The sequence below is a fragment of the Saccoglossus kowalevskii genome, chromosome 5, assembly GCF_978046115.1.
Source record: "Saccoglossus kowalevskii chromosome 5, keSacKowa6.1, whole genome shotgun sequence".
NCBI classification, from domain to species: Eukaryota; Metazoa; Hemichordata; class Enteropneusta; family Harrimaniidae; genus Saccoglossus; species Saccoglossus kowalevskii.
In genome coordinates, this window is record NC_140645.1 from 43,237,588 (window position 1) to 43,265,111 (window position 27,524).

General features: G+C 36.0%; 1 protein-coding gene across 1 annotated transcript in view; it reads left to right on the forward strand.

Moving 5' to 3' along the window:
• The window catches only part of LOC100378746 (dynein axonemal heavy chain 8-like), a 187,351-nt gene that overhangs the window by 79,228 nt on the left and 80,599 nt on the right, over positions 1-27,524 (forward strand). Inside the window, exons 29-39 of the mRNA XM_085499020.1 lie at positions 444-506; positions 800-1,038; positions 2,736-2,976; positions 8,834-9,033; positions 16,319-16,472; positions 16,673-16,836; positions 17,033-17,135; positions 17,242-17,346; positions 17,791-17,952; positions 20,370-20,594; positions 24,245-24,417. Of these exons, the coding sequence (XP_085355146.1) occupies positions 444-506; positions 800-1,038; positions 2,736-2,976; positions 8,834-9,033; positions 16,319-16,472; positions 16,673-16,836; positions 17,033-17,135; positions 17,242-17,346; positions 17,791-17,952; positions 20,370-20,594; positions 24,245-24,417 (1,829 nt within the window). The remainder of the gene's footprint in view (positions 1-443; positions 507-799; positions 1,039-2,735; positions 2,977-8,833; positions 9,034-16,318; positions 16,473-16,672; positions 16,837-17,032; positions 17,136-17,241; positions 17,347-17,790; positions 17,953-20,369; positions 20,595-24,244; positions 24,418-27,524) is intronic.

Consider the following 27,524-nt stretch of genomic DNA (forward strand, 5'->3'; position numbering starts at 1 on the left):
ATGACAGATCCTTCTCAACACAATTAGGCAGTGTTCTGAGGACAACATTGATACAAACTTTATCAACATACTAGGCACAAAGAATACTGTCATGCTAAAATGCCTAGCAAAATACATATATGAATGTTTCAACCTAAGAGAAACCAAATTAAAAAAAAAAACAGCTGCCTCACAGATATCTAAATAAGTTATCCTTACATTTACTTTATTAATTTGCATTTCTAACTCACTTTCGGGCAAGATTGTTGTTTTAGTTTTGTTTAGTTATTTTTTTCTAGTGTATCTTCTCTTTTTTTTATTCTGAATGTTTCTAACATGGAATGACAACGATGTTTTATTGTACTCAGATCTATGTCCATTTTTACGATACGACTTCAATAAAGACTATTATTATTACTGTGAACTGTGAACACTAAGTTAATTTTGTTTTGCTACTTTTGCAGGGTGGTCCTATGTGTGATGGCATAACACCTCAAGAAGCAAGTGTTAGGCTTTCAGTCTATCAGGTACTCTTTTTAATTACTTCTAATACTGCATTTTGGGATATGTCAAATTTCTGTGGAAAGGTGAAATGCAGGGAATAAATCTTTATTTATATTGATCCTTTGACCACACTGTTGAAAAATTTAACTATTAAATATTTGTATTTAGTAACTATATTGGCATGCATTGTAAATGTCATCCAAGGTTGTCATCCAAGTCTGGGGAATGAGGACAAATGTAAGAAACTGTGGTTGGCAGTGTACTTTTGAAACTCTGGATTGCTGCATTTTAATTGGTGTGATTTTTCATGCCACAGAGTCATTTTGATGAACTATGGAGAAAGTATTCCACTTACTCAGCTGGTGAAACACTGTTTGGATTATCAGAAACAGACTATCCTTTCCTGAGTAAAACCAAGAAAGAACTCAACTTGTTACAAAAACTCTATGGTTTGTACAATGCTGTGATTGATGGCATCAATAGCTATTCTGATATCTTATGGAGTGAGGTTGATATTGAGAAGATAAACAACGAGCTTCTGGACTTTCAAAACAGGTAAGTGATGCTTATACATGAGTTCCAGTGATTTACCATGTATAAGTCATATTGTAAAATCTATATAATTTATGTTGTTCCACTAACTATACTTTGTTCCACTAATGCAAAGGTTAGATGTGCATATCTCATATCCTATTCCTACTTAATATATGCAAATATCACAAATTATTAAACATCACAGTCTCATTTCATTGTGGGAAGTATGTTGTAATCAGCGTTACTGTGTTGATCGAACAAGGTATATCAAATTTGCAGCACAATTACTAATGTGAATTGCACTAAAATTTGCAGCACAATTACTAATGTGAATTGCACTCCTAAAACAGTACAGTTAACTTTTATTAAATGTTGACAGCACCTATCCCATTAAAACGTTGTTCTTGAGCTATATCTGACAGACTATGTTCAAACTTTATAAGTTCTTCATACACTTCTGATTTAAGTTCACTCAAATCCCAGTCACATGTGGTTTAATTATTTCAAACTTGGTACATACATAGGATATTATAGAAACCTTGATGCATTTCATTGTGTTTTTCCGATCGGATACAAAATGGCCAACTGATCATTTATTTTATCAAATGCTTTACTCTAACATGCCTTGACCAATTATATTCAAACTTTATATATATGTGACACATCAGACCTGGCTTTCATGTTTTAGCCAGTCACCTGTCTACCTTCCATTTTAGACAGGTACTCCACAATTTTGATTGAAAATTACCAGTTAATTACAAGAAAATCATAAATAACAAAAAATTGATTGTACATCGTAAGTCTGTGGTTACAAACTGGGGATTGCTATCTTTCATTTTGATAAACTTTTTAGACATGCCCTTTCTATTTTCTGGCTATAACTCTCCATCACATATTTGCATATCTATGAATAATATAATCTGGGTCAAGATGGACAAACAGTGGCCGCTTTAATTTATTAATGTCAAGCATTTCTGTCATTCTGGGACTGGATCTTGGTCATATATAGATGGATTTTGTTCAAACTTGGTATGTACATTGTACATTGACACATGTAATTTTTTTTATATCTGATTAAAACTAAATGACTGATGGCCATTTTGTATTAATGAGCCTAGTTCAGGAGTCATATCTCTGACATGCTTGATAACTCACTGAAATTATGTAATGCAATTACTTGTCATAAACAAATTTTGACATAAAATGTTGTCATTGCTATTATATGTGCTAAAATATGTGCACATTTCAAAAACGCACAACTAGCATTTCCCCTTTAAAGCGGGGAGTCGTAACCTGTGCATGCATCAGATGGCCATAGTGTGTCAATGTTTACAAACAAACGTCTACCCATGAGCCTTTGCATTTTTAGGCGTGTGTTGTTATCGTCGCTTGGGACTCGATTCCTGCGTGTGTGCAGGTGACAACCCTCCTGCTTTAAAGTTCCACAAATTTTGTGTAAACCTGTTTTCAAAAAGCATGCAATAAGTGTCTGGCATTGTAAATGAAAATGTGAACAAAATAAGTTAATATGAAATGTGGGTGTTAAAGACACTAATTACAATTTATGGTAAAACACCTGACACTGGAATACACACAAGATTTGGAATTATCACCATATCCCAGGACTTTAACCTACAATAAAAAGGGTATGTCATTGTGCACCATAATGTGTCCATTATGTAATTTGGTGTGATTAAACTAACATTATTTTCCATTAGATGCCGTAAACTTCCTAAAGCAATGAAGGAATGGGATGCATTCTTGGATTTGAAGAAAAAGATTGATGACTTCAATGAGACTTGTCCTTTATTAGAATCAATGGCAAATAAATCAATGAAAGACAGACATTGGGATAGAATAACAGGATTAACTGGTTATACCTTTGATATTCATTCTGAAACATTTGCTTTGAAAGATATCATGGAGGCACCATTGCTTGCACATAAAGAAGATATTGAGGTAATTCGACTCTAATATGGTGAAATTTGCACACTCCATCTATTTTTGTTAGTCCAAAAAAATTGTTCAGCTTGGAATGTGTCTGAATCCCTCATTAGTATGCAAGAATGTAGGAATGTACCAAGAAAATTGTTTTTCTGGAGTAAATTGCAGTGTATAGTATTGGTCAAAAAGTGCATGGAGAATTTATGAAAATGTGTGGATGTTAACAGAATGATGTCATGTGGTCACAGTTACGTAATAAATGATGGACTATTTTGGGCGTAGCTATAAAATGTGTCACCGAAGTACTCATGTGTGCATGATTCCAATAGTTTGTGCTGTGAAGAAACTCCGTTAGAAAATAAGTATTGTGTAATTTGTAGTGAGAATGTATTTAAATAGATTTATGTTTATAAATCTTGTTTCTTTATATAATTAAAAATTGTTTATAAAAATGTTCTTTATACTTTTTAGATGGATTGAATTTACAAATGATGAGTTATTTTGTTATACCATCACTCGAATTATGTGTTACGAATTTCTGATAGTTTAGGCTTTGTGTTCTTGCGAATGGGAAGACATTAAACTGTTGAACAGTAGACATCGATAAAAGCGAATGTATTTTGAAAGTTGTGAAATCATGGTACTGTTTTGGCATTATACGACTTGCAGCTCCCTTTTGATGGATTTTATGTTATCAATCTGTAGTATTATGTAAATCTGCCCCGGAAAGTTTAAATTGCCATTTTCACGCTGCGTTTAGTGTGGAGGCGTCATCTAAGTATGCACAATTGTTCGTCTCGTGTTCCCCGGTGCATTGGGGGACTTTGCGTGACTGGCCGTGGTGTTTGTAAACTTTAGTCGAACTGTAGTAGTGTGTATTAAAGCGAACCTAAATGCGGCCTTAATTTATAGTTGTGTATATTCTAAACTGTATTCGAAATAATATTGCAGTGGTTTAATTTTGTTTTAATTATAACTGTAGCTTGGATAGGCATTTGAAGTGCATGCAATTAAACACCATGGGGGCCATTCATGGAGGGGAATAAATAACGAACAAGCATATTTAACATCTGGGTACTTTTCAAAACTATGACGTTTTAGTATCTGATCGCATTCATATACGCCATTATACATAGCCGTTCATGCTGCCAAGCATTGTGTACTACGAGTATAAACTCAACTTTTATATGCACAATGTGCTTTTTAAAACTTGGGTTAGAGCCTTATGCGTTTGAACCACAATATTCTGAGAGTGGAAGTCCAAATGCGTTAAAGTACCGTACTTCCCCGATCGTAAGCCCCTCCCAAGTATGAAGCCCATCCCTATATTTTTACTTGGTATTTATCGAGTTGAGAGCATTCACGATTATAAGCCCAGAGTGTTTTTACTGGGCGTCGACGATATTCTTTAAAATATGCGTGTAAAAGGTGTGTTTCATTTCACAATAATCGTGATTGGCATGGTAGTTTGGTTCATGCTTTTAGTTTTATGAGAAAACTCGCATTAAATTCAGAGTGCATGGCGAACGTACACAACGTGGTTCACATTCTTTCTATTCTGTCATTTACTCAGGATGTACCCTGATGTTGCAATTCTGGAGTAATCCATATTTCTTTGAGTAGTAGCTTTCGAAAAGCCAAAAATGTGATCGTTAAGTCGTGTACCTGGTTATTGGGCATGGTTTACTTTGAGACTACCATGAAAGGCCTAGGGTTTAAACGATGAGACATGTTGGCGACCGAGAAAGGTGTTTAAATTCTTCCTCCACACTCAGTTTACCCACGGTTACTATTAACCGTCGTTTATATTTTGGAAATTACGAATCGCCACCAGTTTTTAGGGAAAAAATCATCGTTTTTTCGTTGCAATCAGTGCTACAGATCGCATTTTAACATTGCGGTAATTCACTTCCGGATTGCGTTAAAAAAATCATCATCAATAATCGGAAAATTTCATCATTACTACACATCATTTTGATTGGTTAATGAAAGACATGACCTGTTATGTCAAAGGAAGTTGTTCCAGGTCAAATCGTGCTGAAAAACCTCATGGTGGAAAATTGCTTTGCGTTGTGAGTTTGCGTACGATCGAAAACATACCAAAACGAAGATATTGATAAATGCCTTCGTCCACTGTTTCCTCACAGACCCTACCAATTATTTCACCGTAAATTCAGATGGTATGTAAATCGTATTGTAATAAAATTGTAAGTGTCGTTTAAATCAATGACGCATTTTTTTTTCAAAAATAAGTATTATTTCCCTGAGCCCGGCGTGGTGAACGAATAGTTTTTTTGGATAATATTTCGTTGTTTGCAAGATGGTTAAGTGGTAAGTGTTTAACCCCAAAACAAAATCATTTTTTCTGAGTTGGTCCTCGAGTACAAGCTCATCCCTTACTTTTCCCTTACGTGTTCAGGCTTATGATCAGGGTAGTACGGTATACTGTGAAGATTCAGATCAGTCCAGTGTGAGTGATGAGAGTATATCGTCGACGATGCCCCTTGTTCGGATGATAGTTTTATTTCAAATTACACGGAAGTCTGTGAACAATCTGCTTGGTGTTCCTGTGACACTTGTCCCATGATTTGTCAGTGCAGCCATGTGAATACATGAACGAAAATGTTTCCATCACCACCCTACGAACTCAAGATGCATACTCCAGCATCCATACTTTGAATAATTTGCACGCCATACAGTACTGGAAACAGCATTTATTAGACAGTTAGACAAAAAACAAAACAAAATGCTTGTCTCGATCAATTGCACATCCATAATGTTTGTATGTTGATACGCTTGTAAATAACATTAACGTAAAAGTCGAAACAACCTAGACTAGAAGTCAATTCACCTGTCCAGCCAACTATGGCTCCCTAAGTTGCTTATATTTAATCAGATACTATTTCGTCATCATGCTTTGTTACCTTACCCGTTTATACCTCATGAGGGCGTTTTTTGATGGCAAGATGGCGCAAACGGAAGTCCTTCGCAGGTTTATGGTTTCTCATATTTAAGTCATCATAACTCTGAAGATAATCATTTTTTTTAATTTTTTTTTTCAAATTTATAATCAATATACATAATTTGATAAATACAAACACCAAAATAGGCTCTATTTAGTTCCCCTTTTAATCTGCCACAATGTGGAGTTGCCATCGTCTCTCATTTAAATACGTTTGTGCCTCAACGAGGACTGAAAAGTGATTTCCATTTACTTCGTCTGTTATAAATTAACTGTGTTTGCTTCCTTCGAACTTCCTATTGCCATCGGGATTATGTCTACTACACTCGGCGGTGTAGTTCGTATCGATCTTCTTGTATGAAACACCCGAACCCGGAAATCTATGGCAAATCGGGATGGTCTCATCACGTAATTTCTTACTTTGTTCTTGACCGCAGTACGCTTGGCTATGAACTTCCACATACCCACGCTTATGGGAATAGTGCATCGTGGGTAATACTGCATTGATTGAGGTGAAACAAACATGATTGTCGTAATGCTTGTTCGACTATATCGCTCGTGTTTTCCTTTCTGTCTTAGAGTTCTCTGTTTTCTTTGATTTTTGACTCCCGTGTGCGAAGCACAAAAGGGAGTCTTTGCAGTTACCCTGTCTGTATGTCTGTATGTATGTATGTATGTATGTATGTATGTATATCACTTTTTTTGTTCCACCGTTATCTCAAGAACCATTAATCAAATTTTGGTGAAACTTGGTACATAGATGCTCTGGGATAATGCGCAGAGCTGATTAGGTTTTGGTAAAAATCTATGAATATTAATTACCTAATTTGCATGATAATTAGCTGATTTTTAGCTGTTCCAAGACTGTTCCACTGATATCTGAAGAACCACTCATTGGATTTTGATGAAACTTGGCACATGGATGCTCTGAACTAGTGCGCAGATTTGATTAGTTTTGGGTAAAAATCTATGAATATTAATTACCTAATTTGAATGATAATTAACTGATTTCAAGCTGTTCCATGACTGGTCCACTGATATTTGAAGAACCACTCATTGGATTTTGATGAAACTTGGCACATGGATGTTCTGAACCAATATGCAGGTTTGATTAGTTTTGGGTAAAAATCTATGAATATTAATTACCTAATTTGCATGATAATTAACTGATTTTAAGCTGTTCTTTGACTGTTCCACTGATTTTTGAAGAACCACTCATTGGATTTCAATGAAACGTGGCACATGGATGCTCTGAACTAATGCGCAGATTTGATTAGTTTGGGGAAAAAATCTGTTAATATTATTAATTACCTAATTTACATAATGATTAATAAATTTTCGGCTTTTTCACTGATATCTCAAGTACTAATCATAACATTTCAATAAAACTTGGTACATAGATGTCATATGACACTGCACAGACCTGATAGTTTTTAGGGTAATATCAGTACATATTAATTACCTAATTTGCATAATTAATTAATTTTCAGGTTTTGATATTTCGAGTAAAATTGATCATGTTTCAATGAAACTTGGTACATAGTTACTTGAGGACTGTGCAGAGACCTAATTAGTTTTGGGTAAATATTTGTGCATATTAATCACCTTATTAGCATAATTAGTTAATTTTCAGCTTTTCACCTGATATCTCAAGTACTAATCGTCACATTTCAATGAGACTTGCGACGTAGATATTCTAGGACAACGCAGAGACCTGATTAATTTTGGGATAAATAATTGTGCTTATTAATTACCTAATTTGCATAATTAGTTAATTTTTTGCTGTTCTATGGCTGTTGCACTGATGTCTAAAAACCACTCATTGGATTTCAATGAAACTTTTCAAGAGTACCTGTCACATTTCAATGAACCTAGGACTATACACCATATTAGTTTTTGGTAAATATTTATGCTTCTTAATCACCTAATTAACATAATTAATTAATACTGTATATCTCAAGTATTGATCACATTTGAATAAAACTTGGTACATAAATGGTCTAGGACAATAGACAGCCTGATTAATTTCTGATTAAAATCTGTTCATATTAATTCTCTAATTAGCATAATAATTAATATTTTTTTGGTTCTAATCACATTTCAATGAAACTTGGTGCAGACCTTATTAGGTTTACACTTAAATCTGTTCGTTACCTTATTTGCATAATTAATTTTCTGCGTTTTCATCAACATCTTAAGTTCAAGTAATTTTGAATTAATTTTTAATGTGTCTCCAATACTCTCAGCACACGGGAGTTCTTTCTAAGCTTTCTTTGATTTTTTATTTCAACCCAAAACACACCTTTAAAACTCTTATTTTCCCAGCATCGAGATGGCCCTGCCAACTCTTGTTAAGTTGTTCTCAGTCATATACATTTTTTTCTTGCATGTATCATACTTAATGAAGGGAAAGTTATATGGGAAAGTGTCTGTCTTTGTTGTATTTTGGCTTGTTAAAGTAGAAGCCTACTCATCATTTTTGAGAAAGTTGGTCACAAATCGCATGACAATGTTCATTGGTTTATTATTTAAAGTCATGGAGCTATTGTCCCATGGCACCATAAAATAACATTCTTTTGTGTGTTACAGTGATGTATTTTGAGAAACTTTTCAAAAATAGCTATTTTTATAACATTTCCATAGAGCGCAATGTGAAATAAAAATTGCATTTTTCGACACTTTTTAAAACTGAGATTTTTTTAAAAATTCAGGAAAACAAAATACATTTTCAGCCTACATTTTCAGATATGGCATAATATCTCTGCCATAGTAACCTATGGTAAAAGCACTATAATACTGCCAAAACAGTCGCTATTCACTAAAATACAACCATGGGTATTTGAAACCATAAGTAGACTTCTACCTTAAAGGGTCTATGCTGTGATTTACAAATACTTGTTTTTTTTGTAGGACATATGTATTTCTGCTGTGAAAGAAAAAGATATTGAAGCTAAGTTGTCACAAGTTATTGCTGAGTGGAATGCTCACAGTTTATCATTTTCATCATTCAAAACCCGTGGTGAATTGCTGCTGAAAGGTGCAGAGACTGCTGAGATTGTGGCTCTCATGGAAGACAGTTTAATGGTCTTAAGTTCTCTACTTAGTAATAGGTAACATGATATGTAAATCATATTATAAGCTTATCGCAAATTATGCACAACGGCAGTATTGGGTCAAAGTAGCATTTTTGAAGCAGATTTGAATGAATATTATTCAATGAATTAATTACAAACAGTGAAGATAACTGGCTAATAAGTCAAACTTAGTATACAGACAATGTATGATAACCTACATATGCACGCCAATTTTCGTTATGATTTGATTAAATATGGCTGACTGGCAGCCATTTTGTCCCTCAAATTTGCTATATTCTGATATTTAAACATTTCCAGAACTGTTCAGGGCGATTTCAATCAAACTTTGTATGGTGATCATGCATATTAGGTTATAGGTGCATGTCACTTTTTTTCGAGATTCAGTTCAAGATGGCCGACTGGCAGCCATTTTGTTTTTTTCTGTTTTCATGCTGATTCCTCCATAAGATATGTCCTGATTCAGTTCAAAGTTTGTACATAGGTACTATTCTTCAAGATAATACAACACCATATTTTGTTTTGAGATTTGATCAAATTTGTCGAAATGGCGGCCATTTTGTTTAATATCTTAAAATCAGTCTGTAACGTGTTCGGAATTGTTTCTCGGAGGTGAATAGGGCGATTTCAATCAAACACATGCATGTTATATTTTTTTCAAAATTTCGACCAAGGCGGAGCTGAACAGGCAATATGACCTGATTCAGTTCAAAGTTGAATAGGGCATTTTCAATCAAACTTTGTATGATGACCTTACATATTACGTTACTGTGCAAGCCATATTTCTTTTGGAGATACAATACCCGACTGGCTGCGTTTGTCTTTCATGCTATTTCCTCTGTAAGATATAGTCTAATTCAGTTCAAAGTTTTCATGTAGGTACTATACTGAAAGTAACACAATCTATAAGCTGTGTTAGTGTTAAAAAAACATTGATCGTTCATTTCTACATGTACTGAACATTTACATTGACTACAGCTAATACTTAACAGGGTCTATGCATTATTAATTCTTGTTATATACATATTTCCATCTTCTTTGTATGTGTGAAGCCCGGAACTGAGCAAGATTGTAAAAATAACTGAAAGTTTATTACAGAGTATTGCATACTAACCCCTTTGGTTAATGAAATTTTAATTTCATAAACAAATGGGATAATTGCCAATTATCATATAATACTGGTTAAATAAAATCGAAATAACAGTGGATAGCTCCCGTAGGGGGCGTCCTTCCCCTGTCATCTGATTTGCATACTTCCATTTTTAACCACGAGATTGATTCACGGTTGAAATTTGGGCTTGCCAAAATATCATTGTTTTTGCGGTGGAAATACATTGTTACCACCCATCAACACAGCCACCGAACTATTAGTGTGTCAGGAAGCTCTTGTGGACATCAAGAACTTCGTACTTAGTCACCTTGAGTAAAAAATTGTAGTTTTAGTAACGAAACTCAAAAGCCCGCCTTCAGTTTCAAGATGGCGGAAAATATGGATACCGGAGAGTTGAACACCGTTCATCCCAGCACTTCGGATTCAAACACTTTCGGACGAAAGTGTGAAGAGTGCCATATATCGATGCTCACTTACGATGATCACCGTATTTGCATTCCATGTGGCAGAAAATGTAATGGGCACATCAACTGCGGTGTTGCTTCGCCTGGCCGATAGAAACTTGGAACTGGGATTCCCGCCTACGCAAGTCAACGGGAAAATCAGGAAAGAAGAAATCCAAAAAACGTCATTTGGAGGAGTCTTCGGTTTCATCGGTACCTACCAACGCTGAGGACGAACTATTGGCAGACGAACCCAACCAAAACTGTCCAAAGGAGACTGACAATGAGCAAAGTGTTATAGCTCATTTACAGAACAAGGTGGATCTACTGACCAGAAAAATTAAAGTTTTGGAAAACCCAGTAGACGAAGAGGTACCACCAAAAGCATGGAGTGTCAGCGCTCTCCAGGCGGAAAAGAAAAAATCCTACACAACAGTGGTGCGAGGTGCGGTTATGGTCAAGAAAATCTTACCTCTACCGATTCCACCGATGGCGGACGCCCCACGTTTCTCGATCGGTTTGTCTACACTGCCGAAAAAGGACACTTTTGCAACTTCAGCAATGCTACCATGGTCTCCCCGACTGACACAGGGCGCTGCTATAACACAACGCGTGATCGGAGGAGGCAAATGGGATCGTGACGTTACCGAGAAAACCGCTACAGCCACCAAGGACGACTTCTTGGGGACTAACCGGGACGATTGGAGCAGACGCTACCAAAAAGTTATACCGCCCGCTGATGAGTGGAAAACACCGGTCGGTACCGACGCCAGCCTGCACGAACGACCTCTTGGTGTACAACCACCAGAACTGGAGCCATGCGTCCGGGAAATGGTCGCCGAAGGAAGTATAACGAAACATCCACTCGGCAAACCACAAGTTTACATCCCGTATTGCCTGTCCCAGTCAACGCTATGTAGATTGGAAAACAACGTTTGGGACACTTCTCTTGCATTAAGCCATAGAGAATTTTTCACTACTACTACACAAATTCAGTTAGCGAAATTCAAAACAGGCAACATCACCAAGGATGAACTGTTTAGCACATTAGAGCCGCTGTTGGTCGCGACTAACGTCGTCGACGCTGACATAATACAGAGTCATCTCCAGTTACGAGCGACTATTCAACACTCTCGCCGTGCAGCAGTTTGGTCCGCTATGCTAAAGACAGCCGCCAACGCTGAAATCAAGAACGAATTGGCGACGATCGATTTCAGAGGGACCAAATTATTCGACGGAAAACTCAGCGCTGTGAATTCTAAGTTGAATGAGAAAGCAGCGGCAAAAGTTAACCGTGTGATGATCGAAGGCGCCTTTAAAGCCAAGCAGAGCATCGCGACCAAGGCGAAGCCAGTTAACCAAGCTACTACGGGTCAGCCCAAGGGAAACGCAAAGGCAAACCCGAATCAGGCAAAAGGAAAAAGTGGAAACCAGCAGCGACAGAATAAACAATTCTCGAAACAGACTGGTAACACTAAAAAGTCTTCCTGACTATACGTCAGCAAATATGGTAATGTATCAAAACAAGGTGCGATTAAACATGCCAAATATGACTCAAGTCAAACAAATCAAACCACAGATCCCCTTACACATATACCACTTGCATTAAACGATTCGGTTCAGTGCCCAGGTCGGCGGGAACCAAGTCGTGCAAAACATCGTGCATTAAGCGATTTTGTTCAGTGCCCAGGATGGCGGGAACTCAATCGTGCACAACAAAAACACGGTCGGCCGCACCTCAGGTCGGTGGGCGATCGTATAAACAAACAACCGGCCGAATGCGTGGACCTAGGGAGAATGACGCATCGACCGGTGAAAAAACAGAAACCCGTACTCCCCTCCAGGTTGGAAAAAAAGGGGGGGAAGGACGTTAAACGGGGATATAACGCCGCATTCACTCCAGGGGGAAATGGAGAAATCGGCGATGTCAATGTATACCGCCACAAGCGACCGAGGGTTGGTGAGTCCCTCGACGCCGGTGGCACTGCGTCTGCAGAAATGTATTCCCCGGTGGAAAGAAACTATAAACGATCCGTATGTGATATCGATAATAACACACGGGTATCGAATACCGTTGATAAAAGAACCGAAATGCAAAAAAAGAACATGTATTTCGGGGAAACCGGGCTCTACTCAGTCAACAATACTGAAAGAAAGCGTGGAAATACTACTCGAAAAAAAGGTAATTCAGCGGGTACAAAACCCGAAAAATTCTTTCATCTCGAGGTTATTTCCCGTCAAGAAATCCAACGGTGGGTACAGGCTGGTGCTGGATTTAAAGGAGTTGAACAAATTTGTGAAGAAAGAAACGTTCAAAATGTTAACTCCGGCACTAGTGAGAGCGTCAATTCAAAAAGGGGACTGGATGACGTCCCTCGACTTGACCGACGCTTACCTGCACATACCAATACACACAGAAAGCAGGCGCTTGTTACGATTCGTGGTGAACGGTGTAACGTATCAGTACACCGTCCTACCTTTCGGCCTGACGTCAGCCCCACTTCTGTTTACAAAAGTTCTACGCACAGTGGTGGCGTTACTGCACAAGAACGCAGCAGACGTCAACCCCTACTTAGACGACTGGCTGATAAAAAGTCAAAATCGGAACCTGATTTGTCAATCAACCGAGCGGACTGTCAGTCTACTGTTAAAGCTAGGTTTTCTGATAAATATGGAAAAATCAGAATTAATACCGACGCAGAAAATAGTCTTTCTGGGCATGGAACTGGATGCGGAGAAAGGCATGATCCGACCAGCCCAGCACAGAATCGACAATGTACAAAAAATGATACAATCATTTCTAAAACAAAAACAAGCCACACTACGCCAGGTAATGCGGCTAGTGGGGATGTTAACTTCGATGAGGGGCTTAGTACCGAGAGCGGCGCTACAGTCCAGACCGATCCAACGCCTAGTGTTAGACGCACAGTTAAAAATGCGACTATCAAAGGACGGGATAAAATACGAAAAACCGGTACTGTTCACACCGGCCTTTCTGGAATCACTTCCGTGGTGGGGCAACCTCAAGAACCTCACGGCGGGGATTCCCATGGACAAGGCGAAACCGACAGTAACGTTGGTGACGGACGCATCCATGACGGGCTGGGGAGGGCACTGCATGGACGGGATTGCACACGGTCAGTGGAACGAAAAACAAAGGAAATTTCACATAAACCGACTGGAAATGCTAGCGGTGCAGTTCTCCCTGCAATCCTTCAAAAAAGCGGTAAAAAACCGGGCCGTGTTAATAAGATCCGACAATCAGACTGTAGTAGCTTACCTCAACAAGGAAGGGGGAACGAAATCACAGTCGTTAAACGACCATGCTGTAGCAGTGCTAAAGTGGTGTGCACAAAACAAAGTCGAGCTGATGTGCAAACATATACCGGGAGTCCAAAACGGTGTAGCGGACTCGCTATCCCGGGGGAAACCCTACGACGACACAGAATGGGAGCTGTCACAGACGGCAGTAAACCTAGTGTTCGACATGTGGGGGGAACCCCAGGTAGATCTGTTTGCAACACCGGAAAACAAAAAACGTCCCGTTTTTGTGACGCGTTATCCGGACAAACAGTCACTGACGTGGGACGCACTTCAGATGGAGTGGGGCGGAATGTTCAGTTACGCATTCCCACCATTTCCATTGATCCACCGAACGTTACAAAAACTGGAACAATCGGAGAACTCGCACATGATTCTAGTGGCACCGAACTGGCCGTCTCAGACTTGGTTTCCGTTACTGCTGTCTCTGCTAACGGACCATCCGAGAAGCCTGCCACAAGAAATCACGTTGACACAACCCGGCGGTTATACACCAACCAACCCGGAGCTGTACCAACTTCACGTGTGGAAACTATCCAGCAATTTAGAATTGCGCAAGGGTTTTCAAGTCAAGTGTCGCAAACAACGACGGCCGGGCTTAGGGATTCCTCAAATGGATTGTATCAATACCACTGGGAAAAATTTCGTAATTGGTGTCTTGCAGGGGATATACATCCACTCTATCCCTCTTTGCCCCAAGTAGCGGAGTTTTTTTCTTATTTGATCAACGAAAAAAAGTTGAAACCGGGGACAGTAGAAAACTATAAATCGGCGATCAACTCTGTACTCAAACTAAGCCTAGACAAAAACATTTCGGATGACCCGACAATCTCCGATCTGTTCAAGGGCTTTATTACACAGGCGGGCCCCATTGAGAGGTACAAAGCACCTGCATGGAGCTTGTCAGTAGTCCTTGAAGCGCTACGACAATTCCCATACGAACCGAAGGAATTGGCGTCACTACAGGACTGGACGAAAAAGACTGTTTTTCTACTAGCACTCGCTTCAGGGAGGCGAGTTAGCGAAATACACGCTCTGTCATTTGAAGACAATTTTACGGTGTTTTATCCCGATAAAGCGATTTTAATGACATCAGTAAAATTCAGAGGAAAAAATCAGAAACTGCACGAGACGGCGACTCCGATCGTTATCCCGGCACTGAGCAATATTTCCAATGAAAAACAAGACAGAATTCTTTGTCCGGTACGTGCGCTAGCTTATTATAAGAAACGTACTTCCGGGGTCAGAAGGGGTCAAAGGTCGATGTTCGTTTGTTACCAAAAAGGTAAACAAAGCTCAGCGGCGTCGAAATTCACGTTAGCGAGATGGGTAAAAGAGACAGTTTACCACGCTTATAGTGATAAGTATTTGAGCACAGAGGCAGGCAAAGTCACTGCCAAGATGCATGACTTAAGAGGCATAGGTAATACACTGGCATTTGCTAGCGGAGCTTCTTTAGCCCAGGTGCTAGCAGCCGGGTCCTGGAAAACTAGCAACACTTTTCTCTCTTATTACCTGAAAGACCTAGCGGCCGAGTCACAGGGCCTACACTCGTTAGGCTACCTAGTGACAGGCCAAGTTGTAACGAAACAATAGGGCATGTAACTTTCCGCAACTGCAAGAATTATTCAGTTAGCGGGAGTTATACAGTTGGGGGGATGGAATTTTTTCAATTCCATAATCAGGTGGGGTAGTATTTATCTGCCAAGAGATATTCTCAGGTAATTTATGAAATTAAAATTTCATTAACCAAAGGGGTTAGTATGCAATACTCTGTAATAAACTTTTAAAACTAGCGCCGAAGGCGCATATTAGTTTTTATGTTTATATAAGAGATTGCATACTTACCTTCCCACCCAAAACCACCCCAGATAAATAGCTACGAATCAATATCGTGGTCAAAAAGATCTGGAAGTATGCAAATCAGATGACAGGGGAAGGACGCCCCCTACGGGAGCTATCCACTGTTATTTCGATTTTATTTAACCAGTATTATATGATAATTGGCAATTATCCCATTTGTTTATGAAATTAAAATTTCATTAACCAAAGGTAAGTATGCAATCTCTTATATAAACATAAAAACTAATATGCGCCTTCGGCGCTAGTTTTAAAAGTTTCTCGCTATGAACTATGTTATTAAACTTATCTGCCATCTTAGAAGTATCACATAATTTTCCTGTATTTGGAATTTGCATTTCTTATTTAGGTAGGGTGCAGAAACCCCATGCAATGCTGTAACTCATGTAGATGTATAAGAATAATACTAGCTACAAAAAAAGAAATATTAATAGATATTATATTTGCAAATACGCTCTTTTTGGCATATCAGCATTGATTGACAAATCCAAATTTAAACCAATAGTTTTTTGGAACAAACCATACAATAAGATGAACAAGTTGACATATAGTATTTGGTACCATGTAGGTACAACACACCATTCAAGAAAGACATCCAAATTTGGGTTCAGAAATTATCAAACACATCAGACATCATTGAAAGCTGGCTGATTGTTCAGAATTTATGGGTTTATCTGGAAGCTGTATTTGTTGGTGGTGATATTGCTAAACAATTGCCAAAGGTATGTATTTTTTCATACTGTACAGAGTTTTGTACAATTTCTTTACCATGACATTGCTGTATGTACAGTAGCATTTTGTGCAAGTCGTTAAGGTTGGGTTGAAGATGATTGACAGAAAATAGAGAATGTCATTCAGAAAAACTTTAATTGCAAGTGGTTCTAGTGTAATGTATTCCTTATTACTGTAACCCTTGTTGTAGGAAGCAAAAAGATTTTCCAACATTGATAAATCCTGGGTTAAAATCATGCAACGTGCTCATGAGACAACAAATGTTGTGATCTGTTGTGTTGGTGATGAAACTATGGGGCAGCTTCTACCGCATCTCTTGGAACAACTAGAATTGTGTCAGAAATCATTGACAGGGTAAGTATACACAATACATAAAATGAATACTTTGATGTTAACCTATTCAAAGCATTTTGTAAATCACATTACCATCACATTCAGCTGTAATTTAACTCTTCAATCTAAATTCTAAGGAATAATTTCTAATGAATAATTCATGAATGATGGCTTTGATTGTCAAATAACTTCATAAAATACCCTACTTCTTTATCAGCTACTTGGAAAAGAAACGACTGGTCTTCCCAAGATTCTTCTTTATATCAGATCCAGCTCTGCTAGAAATTCTGGGTCAAGCCAGTGATTCACATACAATACAGGTAAATTAACTTATTTACCTTGTTGTTACTGAGTGTGTGTAAATGTGGATTTCACATAACCTGAACATAATTTGTATGCCATTACTCCATTAATTCTTTTTTTCAGTCACATTTGCTTGGTGTTTTTGAGAATGTTAATGAAGTAGAGTTTCATGAAAAAGACTATGATCGGATGTTAGCAGTTGTGTCACGAGAAGGAGAAACTATTATGGTATTGTATACTTTTATCTTTTAATTTCATCGCATTATCAACATTTGATTTCATGTGTAAAGAATAACAAAGTTGATCATTGCACAAATTTTCTTATGATTGGTTAATGAAAAATAAAGCTGTGAAGTGTCACTCATAATTGCACTTGACAATGGCAATTATGGTTTTGAAATATTGCCAAAGAACTTTTGCATTAATAGAATTCACTTCATGGTTAAGCATCAAGTAAATCTCAACATACAGATGTTTGCATTGGTGAGATTTTAAGAATACTAATGAAACATTGATATTATTAAACCCTTCACTCGCCTTTCCACTAATTGACCAAATATGAAAATAAAAGTCTATCTACTTGTATAGAAGAGCTGACAAGAAAAGTATTTTATCTGAAACTAATTAGTTTGCCTTTGTTGTAATCAGCATTTTGTTGTTTGTCTTTTTCAGCTTGAGAATACAATACAAGCCAAAGGAAATGTAGAAAGCTGGCTGGGCGAATTGCTCCATGAACAGCAGAGAAGTTTGCATGGTGTGATAAAACAGGCTTCAATGGCTATCAATGACTCATCATTTGAATTACTTAGCTTCTTAAATAATCATCCAGCACAGGTGTGTAGTTAGGTTGTCATGTGTTAATTCAAATGTCTCATACAGCCACTGCAAACCAAACTGAAAAAAAAAATTGGCTTCAAAATTCAAATGTTTTTTTTGTTTTTTTTTATAAATGGGTGCACTCAAACTATAATAATTTCTGAATTTGAATATTAAAATTGTATGGTTGACAGTATCTGAACATGCTTGCAGTTAAATGTCATTGCAAGAATAATCCACTGAACAATGTTGCATCCACTTACCTGTTTTGCTAACAACATTGCTATACATCTAGCAGTATTGCTTATTAGTCCCCGTTCGGACGTAGTCCGAAAACGGGGACTTATGTTTTGCCCTGTGTGCGTCCGTGCGTGTGTGCATCCGTGATTACCTGTATCTCGAACATGCATGGACCGATTAAGCTCAAACTTCACTTATACATCACACATTATATGGGACATATGCACATGCATTTTTTTCATGATCCGATTAACGATAGCCGAATAGCGGCCATTTTATGTCCGAAAATGCATCAAAATCACACATTTTCACCATTCCGGACCCGGATCTCAGGTATGCATGGACGGATTTCGTTCAAATTTGGTACATACATTAAACATAATAGGACCTTGATGCACCTCATTTTTTCTTTTGATCGGGTTTGAAATGGCCGACTGGCGGCCATTTTGTTTTAAAGAATTCAGTTCTGGATCCGTATCTGAGACATGCTTGGATTGATCGAGTTCAAACTTCACACACACAAGGTACATCATGTCACAAATATGTATGTGCATTTGTTTCATGATCTCATTAACGATAGCCAAATGGTGGCCGCTTTAAGGCCGAAAATGCATTGAAATCGCACATTTTCACCATTCCGGACCCGGATCTCAGTTATGCATGGACCGATTAAGCTCAAACTTCACTCATACATCACACATTATATGGGACATATGCCCATGCATTTTTTTCATGATCCGATTAACGATAGCCGAATAGCGGCCATTTTAAGGCCGAAAATGCATCAAAATCACACATTTTCACCATTCCGGACCCGGATGTCAGTTATGCATGGACGGATTTTGTTTAAATTTGGTACATACATTAAACATAATAGGACCTTGATGCACGTCATTTTTTTTTCGGATCAAGTTCGAAATGGCCGACTGGCGGCCATTTTGTTTTAAAGAATTCAGTTCTGGATCCGTATCAAAGACATGTCTGGATTGATCAAGTTCAAATTTCACACACACAAGGTACATCATGTCACAAATATGTATGTGCATTTGTTTCATGATCTCATTAACGATAGCCAAATGGCGGCCTCTTTAAGGCCGAAAATGCATTGAAATCGCACATTTTCACCATTCCGAACCCGGATCTCAGTTATGCATAGACGGATTTCGTTCAAATTTGGTACATACATTAAACATAATAGGACCTTGATGCATGTCATTTTTTTTTTTCGGATCAAGTTTGAAATAGTCGACTGGCGGCCATTTTGTTTTAAAGAATTCAGTTCTGGATCCGTATCCAAGACATGTCTGGATTGATCAAGTTCAAACTTCACACACACATGGTACATCATGTCACAAATAGATATGTGCATTTGTTTCATGGTCCGCTTAACAATAGCTGAATGATGGCCTTATGCATCAAAATCACGTATTTTCACAATTCCGGAACCGGATCTCAGTCATGCATGGATGGATTTTGTTCAGATTTAGTACAATGTGTTGTACATATGTAGGTGCATTTCGGTCATGATCTGCTTTGAATGTATATGTCACTCAAATATGAACGGAACGGGGACGTGTCATTGACAATGACTTGTCAGTTATGACTTATTACACTAAAAATCTCCAAATCGATAGTTAATCACTAGTAGATTTGACCTCTTGAACTGCATAAACACTACATTGATTGATTACACATTTGAGTAAAAGCAAGAAATTGTTTGCTTGAAATATGTAATTGACAAAAAAGTAATAAATGCATATAAACTAGAAATTATTATTTCTTGGTCTTCCCCAAGTTGTTCAGTGAGGGGTTAATAATTTAACTTTCATGCATGGTTTGGGTGTCCATTTGTGACAGTTTGTGGAAAAGGGAAAACATTGTGATGTGCAATTTGCTAAATAAAATGACTGGTTCTATTTCAGATCAAAATGTTTGTTTGACGGGTGTGATTGCATTCGACCAGTTGGTTGTTCTTGAAATAAAAATGGGATGTACCAGGGTGTTGTGAAATTGTGGCACTTCATTGTTCGAGTTGGGATATACATGTATTGTTATATATTTTGTTTTAGCTTGTTACTCAAGCAAGTATTTTCACATATAACAAAATATACGCACACAACAACCAGTCTAGTTATTTAAAAAATAGATTATAATAATGTTTTCATGTAAAATACAATTTATACTATTAATATTAGGTTGGTCTGCTTGGTATTCAAATGTTGTGGACCAGAGATGCCGAGGAAGCTTTGGGCAATGCTAGATATGACAAGAAAATCATGCCAGTCACCAATGTCAAGTTCTTAGATCTGTTGAACAAACTTATTGAGCAAACTACTCATGATTTGACAAAATTTGAACGAATTAAGTATGAAACTCTTGTGACAATACATGTACATCAGAGGGACATCTTTGATGATTTGGTAAGTAATTGTCAGGCAATAGTAATTACAACAAACAACTAACAACAACCCAACCAGTGATATATACTGTTGTATCGCACCAATACATTTGCTGCAACACTAGTGATATATTCTCTATCGCACCATTACATTTTGCTACAACACTAGTGATATATTCTGCTGTATCCCACCAATACATTTTACTGCTACACTAGTGATATATTCTCTATCGCACCAATACATTTTGCTGCAACACTAGTGATATATTCTGCTGTATCCATCAATACAATTTGCTGCAACACTAGTGATATATTCTCTATCGCACCACTACATTTTGCTGCAATACAAGTGATATATACTGCTGTATCAACCAATGCATTCTGCTGCAACACGAGTGATATATTCTGCTGTATCGCACCAATACATTTTGCTGCAACACTAGTGATATATTCTCTATCGCACCATTACATTTTGCTGCAACACTAGTGATATATTCTCTATCGCACCATTACATTTTGCTGCAACACTAGTGATATATTTTGCTGTATCCACCAATACATTTTGCTGCAACACTAGTGATATATACTGCTGTATCCCACAAATACATTTTGCTGCAATACTAGTGATATATTCTGCCGTATAGCACCAATACATTTTGCTGCAACACAAGATATAGATATATTTTCTGCTGTATTATACCAATACATTTTGCTGCAACACTAGTGATATATACTGCTGTATTGCACCATTACATTTTGCTGCAACACAAGTGATATATTCTGCTGTATCCACCAATACATTTTGCTGCAAAACTAGTGATGTATTCTGCTGTATCGCACCAATACATTTTGCTGCAACACTAGTGATATATACTGCTGTATTGCACCATTACATTTTGCTGCAACACAAGTGATATATTCTGCTGTATCCACCAATACATTTTGCTGCAAAACTAGTGATGTATTCTGCTGTATCGCACCAATACATTTTGCTGCAACACTAGTGATATTTTCTCTATCGCACCAATACATTTTGCTGCCACACCAGTGATATATACTACTGTATCCACCAATACATTCTGCTGCAGCACTAGTGGTATATACTGCTGTATCGCACCAATACATTTGCTGCAACACCAGTGATATATACTGCTGTATCGCACCAATACATTTGCTGCAACACTAGTGATATATTCTGCTGTATCGCACCAATACATTTTGCTGCAACACTAGTGATATATACTGCTGTATCCCACCAATACATTTTGCTGCAACACTAGTGATGTATACTGCTGTATCGCACCAATACATTTGCTGCAACACCAGTGATATATACTGCTGTATTGCACCAATACATTTTGCTGCAACACTAGTGATATATACTGCTGTATCCCACCAATACATTTTGCTGCAACACCAGTGATATATACTGCTGTATCGCACCAATACATTTGCTGCAACACTAGTGATATATTCTGCTGTATCGCACCAATACATTTTGCTGCAACACCAGTGATATATACTGCTGTATCACACCAATACATTTGCTGCAACACTAGTGATATATACTGCTGTATCGCACCAATACATTTGCTGCAACACTAGTGATATATTCTGCTGTATCGCACCAATACATTTTGCTGCAACACCAGTGATATATACTGCTGTATCGCACCAATACATTTGCTGCAACACTAGTGATATATTCTGCTGTATCGCACCAATACATTTGCTGCAACACTAGTGATACATTCTGCTGTATCCACCAATACATTTTGCTGCAACACTAGTGATATATTCTGCTGTATCCACCAATACATTTTGCTGCAACACTAGTGATACATTCTGCTGTATCCACCAATACATTTGCTGCAACACTAGTGATATATACTGCTGTATCCCACCAATACATTTTGCTGCAACACAAGTGATATATTCTGCTGTATTACACCAATACATTCTGCTGCAACACTAGTGATATATTCTGCACTATTGCACCAATACATTCTGCTGCAACACTAGTGATATATTCTGCTGTATCGCACCAATACATTTTGCTGCAACACTAGTGGTATATTCTGCTGTATTGCACCAATACATTTGCTGCAACACTAGTGATATATTCTCTATCGCACCAATACATTCTTCTGCAACACTAGTGATATATACTGCTGTATCCCACCAATACATTTTGCTGCAACACTAGTGATATATTCTCTATCGCACCAATACACTCTGCTGCAACACTAGTGATATATTCTGCTGTATCGCACCAATACATTTGCTGCAACACTAGTGATACATTCTGCTGTATCCACCAATACATTTTGCTGCAACACTAGTGATATATTCTGCACTATTGCACCAATACATTCTGCTGCAACACTAGTGATATATTCTGCTGTATTGCACCAATACATTCTGCTGCAACACTAGTGATACATTCTGCACTATTGCACCAATACATTCTGCTGCAACACTAGTGATATATTCTGCTGTATCGCACCAATACATTTTGCTGCAACACTAGTGATATATTCTGCTGTATTGCACCAATACATTTGCTGCAACACTAGTGATATATTCTCTATCGCACCAATAAATTCTGCTGCAACACTAGTGATATATACTGCTGTATCCCACCAATACATTTTGCTGCAACACTAGTGATATATTCTCTATCGCACCAATACACTCTGCTGCAACGCTAGTGGTATATACTGCTGTATCGCACCAATACATTTGCTGCAACACTAGTGATATATTCTGCTGTATCGCACCAATACATTTTGCTGCAACACTAGTGATATATACTACTGTAGTGCACCAATACATTTTCTGCAACACTAGTGATATATTCTCTATCAACCAATGCATTCTGCTGCAACACAAGTGATATATTCTGCTGTATTGCACCAATACATTTTCTGCAACACTAGTGATATATTCTGCTGTATCCCACCAATACATTCTGCTGCAACACTAGTGATATATTCTGCTGTATCCACCAATACATTCTGCTGCAATACTAGTGATATATACTGCTGTATCGCACCAATACATTTTGCTGCAACACTAGTGATATATTCTGCTGTATCGCACCAATACATTTTGCTGCAACACTAGTGATATATTCTGTTGTATCCACCAATACATTCTGCTGCAATACTAGTGATATATTCTGTTGTATCCCACCAATACATTCTGCTGCAACACTAGTGATATATTCTGCTGTATCTACCAATACATTTTGCTGCAACACTAGTGATATATTCTGTTGTATCCCACCAATACATTCTGCTGCAATACTAGTGATATATTCTGTTGTATCCCACCAATACATTCTCCTGCAATACTAGTGATATATTCCACATTCGGTTCTAAAATAAGCAAGACATATTGGAGGCCTTCTTCTGTGGCGAAAACATGTCAGTTTTTTATGTAAGTATGTAAGGGATTAACACTGGCAAGGTTGTGGGAAAGTGATGTTCACAGTTGTGCTCTGTCGTTATTTTTTTTTTACCCCAATCAAAATATATTGTTTGGTGTGAATTGAATAATGCAGAATATTATTGCAGGTAAAACAATGTATATCACAGTTGTTCATATGATAATTGATAATGATTTTACACCATACAGCAATGATTTTAGTTTTGTTATGTCTGTCATTAGGTTCGTCTGCATATCAAATCATCCAATGATTTTGAATGGCTAAAACAAGCAAGATTCTACTTCAGAGAGGAAACAGATCACTGCATTGTGTCTATCACAGATGTAGATTTCATTTATCAAAATGAGTTCTTGGGATGTACAGATCGTTTGGTAATCACACCATTGACAGACAGGTAATACCATTTCTAGTTTCTAAAGATCCCAATATCATTTATGATGTGGTATTATATCATAAGGTTATAATATGATTGACTCCTGTCTGTATTTGTGTATGTGTCTATGACAATATATTGAGCTTGAATCATAGATGCCTGTGGACGATAGGCAGACGTGATTATTTTTCAGTTGAAACTCTTGCATACTAATTACCTAATTTGCATAATTAGCAAAAGTTTAGCTTTTCCATTGGTATCACAAATCTGTGCATATTAATTAAGTTACATAATAATTAGTAAAGTTTCAGTTTCCCTACTGAATAACTAAACATTACATTTGGTGCATGTTTTTCAAATAGCTATTTAGAGGAAGTTTCTTATAAAAGTAACATTTTTTCTAAGGTTTCCATCAACAATTTAGTGATGGTTGCATTCAATATAGACCATTATTGGTCTGGGTATGCCACTTGACACTGACCCCCTCCATGTATGAACTTGGTATACTAAGCCTGAAAATAGTTTATTGCTGAAATAAATATTGTAAACATCAGTTATATGCTAGTATCAGTTATATAGTGAAATAAATATTGTAAACATCAGTTATATGCTAGTATCAGTTATATAATGAAATAAATATTGTAAACATCAGTTATATACTAGTATCAGTTATATAATGAAATAAATATTGTAAACATCAGTTATATGCTAGTATCAGTTATATAATGAAATAAATATTGTAAACATCAATTATATGCTAGTATCAGTTATATAGTGAAATAAATATTGTAAACATCAGTTATATGCTAGTATCAGTTATATAATGAAATAAATATTGTAAACATCAATTATATGCTAGTATCAGTTATATAGTGAAATAAATATTGTAAACATCAGTTATATGCTAGTATCAGTTATATAATGAAATAAATATTTAAACATCAATTATATGCTAGTATCAGTTATATAGTGAAATAAATATTGTAAACATCAGTTATATGCTAGTATCAGTTATATAATGAAATAAATATTGTAAACATCAATTATATGCTAGTATCAGTTATATAGTGAAATAAATATTGTAAACATCAGTTATATGCTAGTATCAGTTATATAGTGAAATAAATATTGTAAACATCAATTATATGCTAGTATCAGTTATATAGTGAAATAAATATTGTAAACATCAGTTATATGCTAGTATCAGTTATATAGTGAAATAAATATTGTAAACATCAGTTATATGCTAGTATCAGTTATATAGTGAAATAAATATTGTAAACATCAGTTATATGCTAGTATCAGTTATATAATGAAATAAATATTGTAAACATCAATTATATGTTAGTATCAGTTATATAATGAAATAAATATTGTAAACATCAATTATATGCTAGTATCAGTTATATAGTGAAATAAATATTGTAAACATCAGTTATATGCTAGTATTAGTTATATAATGAAATAAATATTGTAAACATCAGTTATATGCTAGTATCAGTTATATAGTGAAATAAATATTGTAAACATCAGTTATATGCTAGTATCAGTTATATAATGAAATAAATATTGTAAACATCAGTTATATGCTAGTATCAGTTATATAATGAAATAAATATTGTAAACATCAATTATATGCTAGTATCAGTTATATAGTGAAATAAATATTGTAAACATCAGTTATATGCTAGTATCAGTTATATAATGAAATAAATATTGTAAACATCAGTTATATGCTAGTATCAGTTATATAGTGAAATAAATATTGTAAACATCAGTTATATGTTAGTATCAGTTATATAGTGAAATAAATATTGTAAACATCAGTTATATGCTAGTATCAGTTATATAATGAAATATTGTAAACATCAGTTATATGCTAGTATCAGTTATATAATGAAATAAATATTGTAAACATCAATTATATGCTAGTATCAGTTATATAGTGAAATAAATATTGTAAACATCAGTTATATGCTAGTATCAGTTATATAGTGAAATAAATATTGTAAACATCAGTTATATGCTAGTATCAGTTATATAGTGAAATAAATATTGTAAACATCAGTTATATGCTAGTATCAGTTATATAATGAAATAAATATTGTAAACATCAGTTATATGCTAGTATCAGTTATATAGTGAAATAAATATTGTAAACATCAATTATATGTTAGTATCAGTTATATAATGAAATAAATATTGTAAACATCAATTATATGCTAGTATCAGTTATATAGTGAAATAAATATTGTAAACATCAGTTATATGCTAGTATCAGTTATATAATGAAATAAATATTGTAAACATCAATTATATGCTAGTATCAGTTATATAATGAAATAAATATTGTAAACATCAGTTATATGCTAGTATCAGTTATATAGTGAAATAAATATTGTAAACATCAGTTATATGCTAGTATCAGTTATATAATGAAATAAATATTGTAAACATCAGTTATATGCTAGTATCAGTTATATAATGAAATAAATATTGTAAACATCAGTTATATGTTAGTATCAGTTATATAGTGAAATAAATATTGTAAACATCAATTATATGCTAGTATCAGTTATATAGTGAAATAAATATTGTAAACATCAGTTATATGCTAGTATCAGTTATATAGTGAAATAAATATTGTAAACATCAATTATATGCTAGTATCAGTTATATAATGAAATAAATATTGTAAACATCAGTTATATGCTAGTATCAGTTATATAGTGAAATAAATATTGTAAACATCAGTTATATGCTAGTATCAGTTATATAGTGAAATAAATATTGTAAACATCAATTATATGCTAGTATCAGTTATATAATGAAATAAATATTGTAAACATCAGTTATATGCTAGTATCAGTTATATAGTGAAATAAATATTGTAAACATCAGTTATATGCTAGTATCAGTTATATAATGAAATAAATATTGTAAACATCAGTTATATGCTAGTATCAGTTATATAATGAAATAAATATTGTAAACATCAGTTATATGTTAGTATCAGTTATATAGTGAAATAAATATTGTAAACATCAGTTATATGCTAGTATCAGTTATATAATGAAATAAATATTGTAAACATCAATTATATGCTAGTATCAGTTATATAGTGAAAT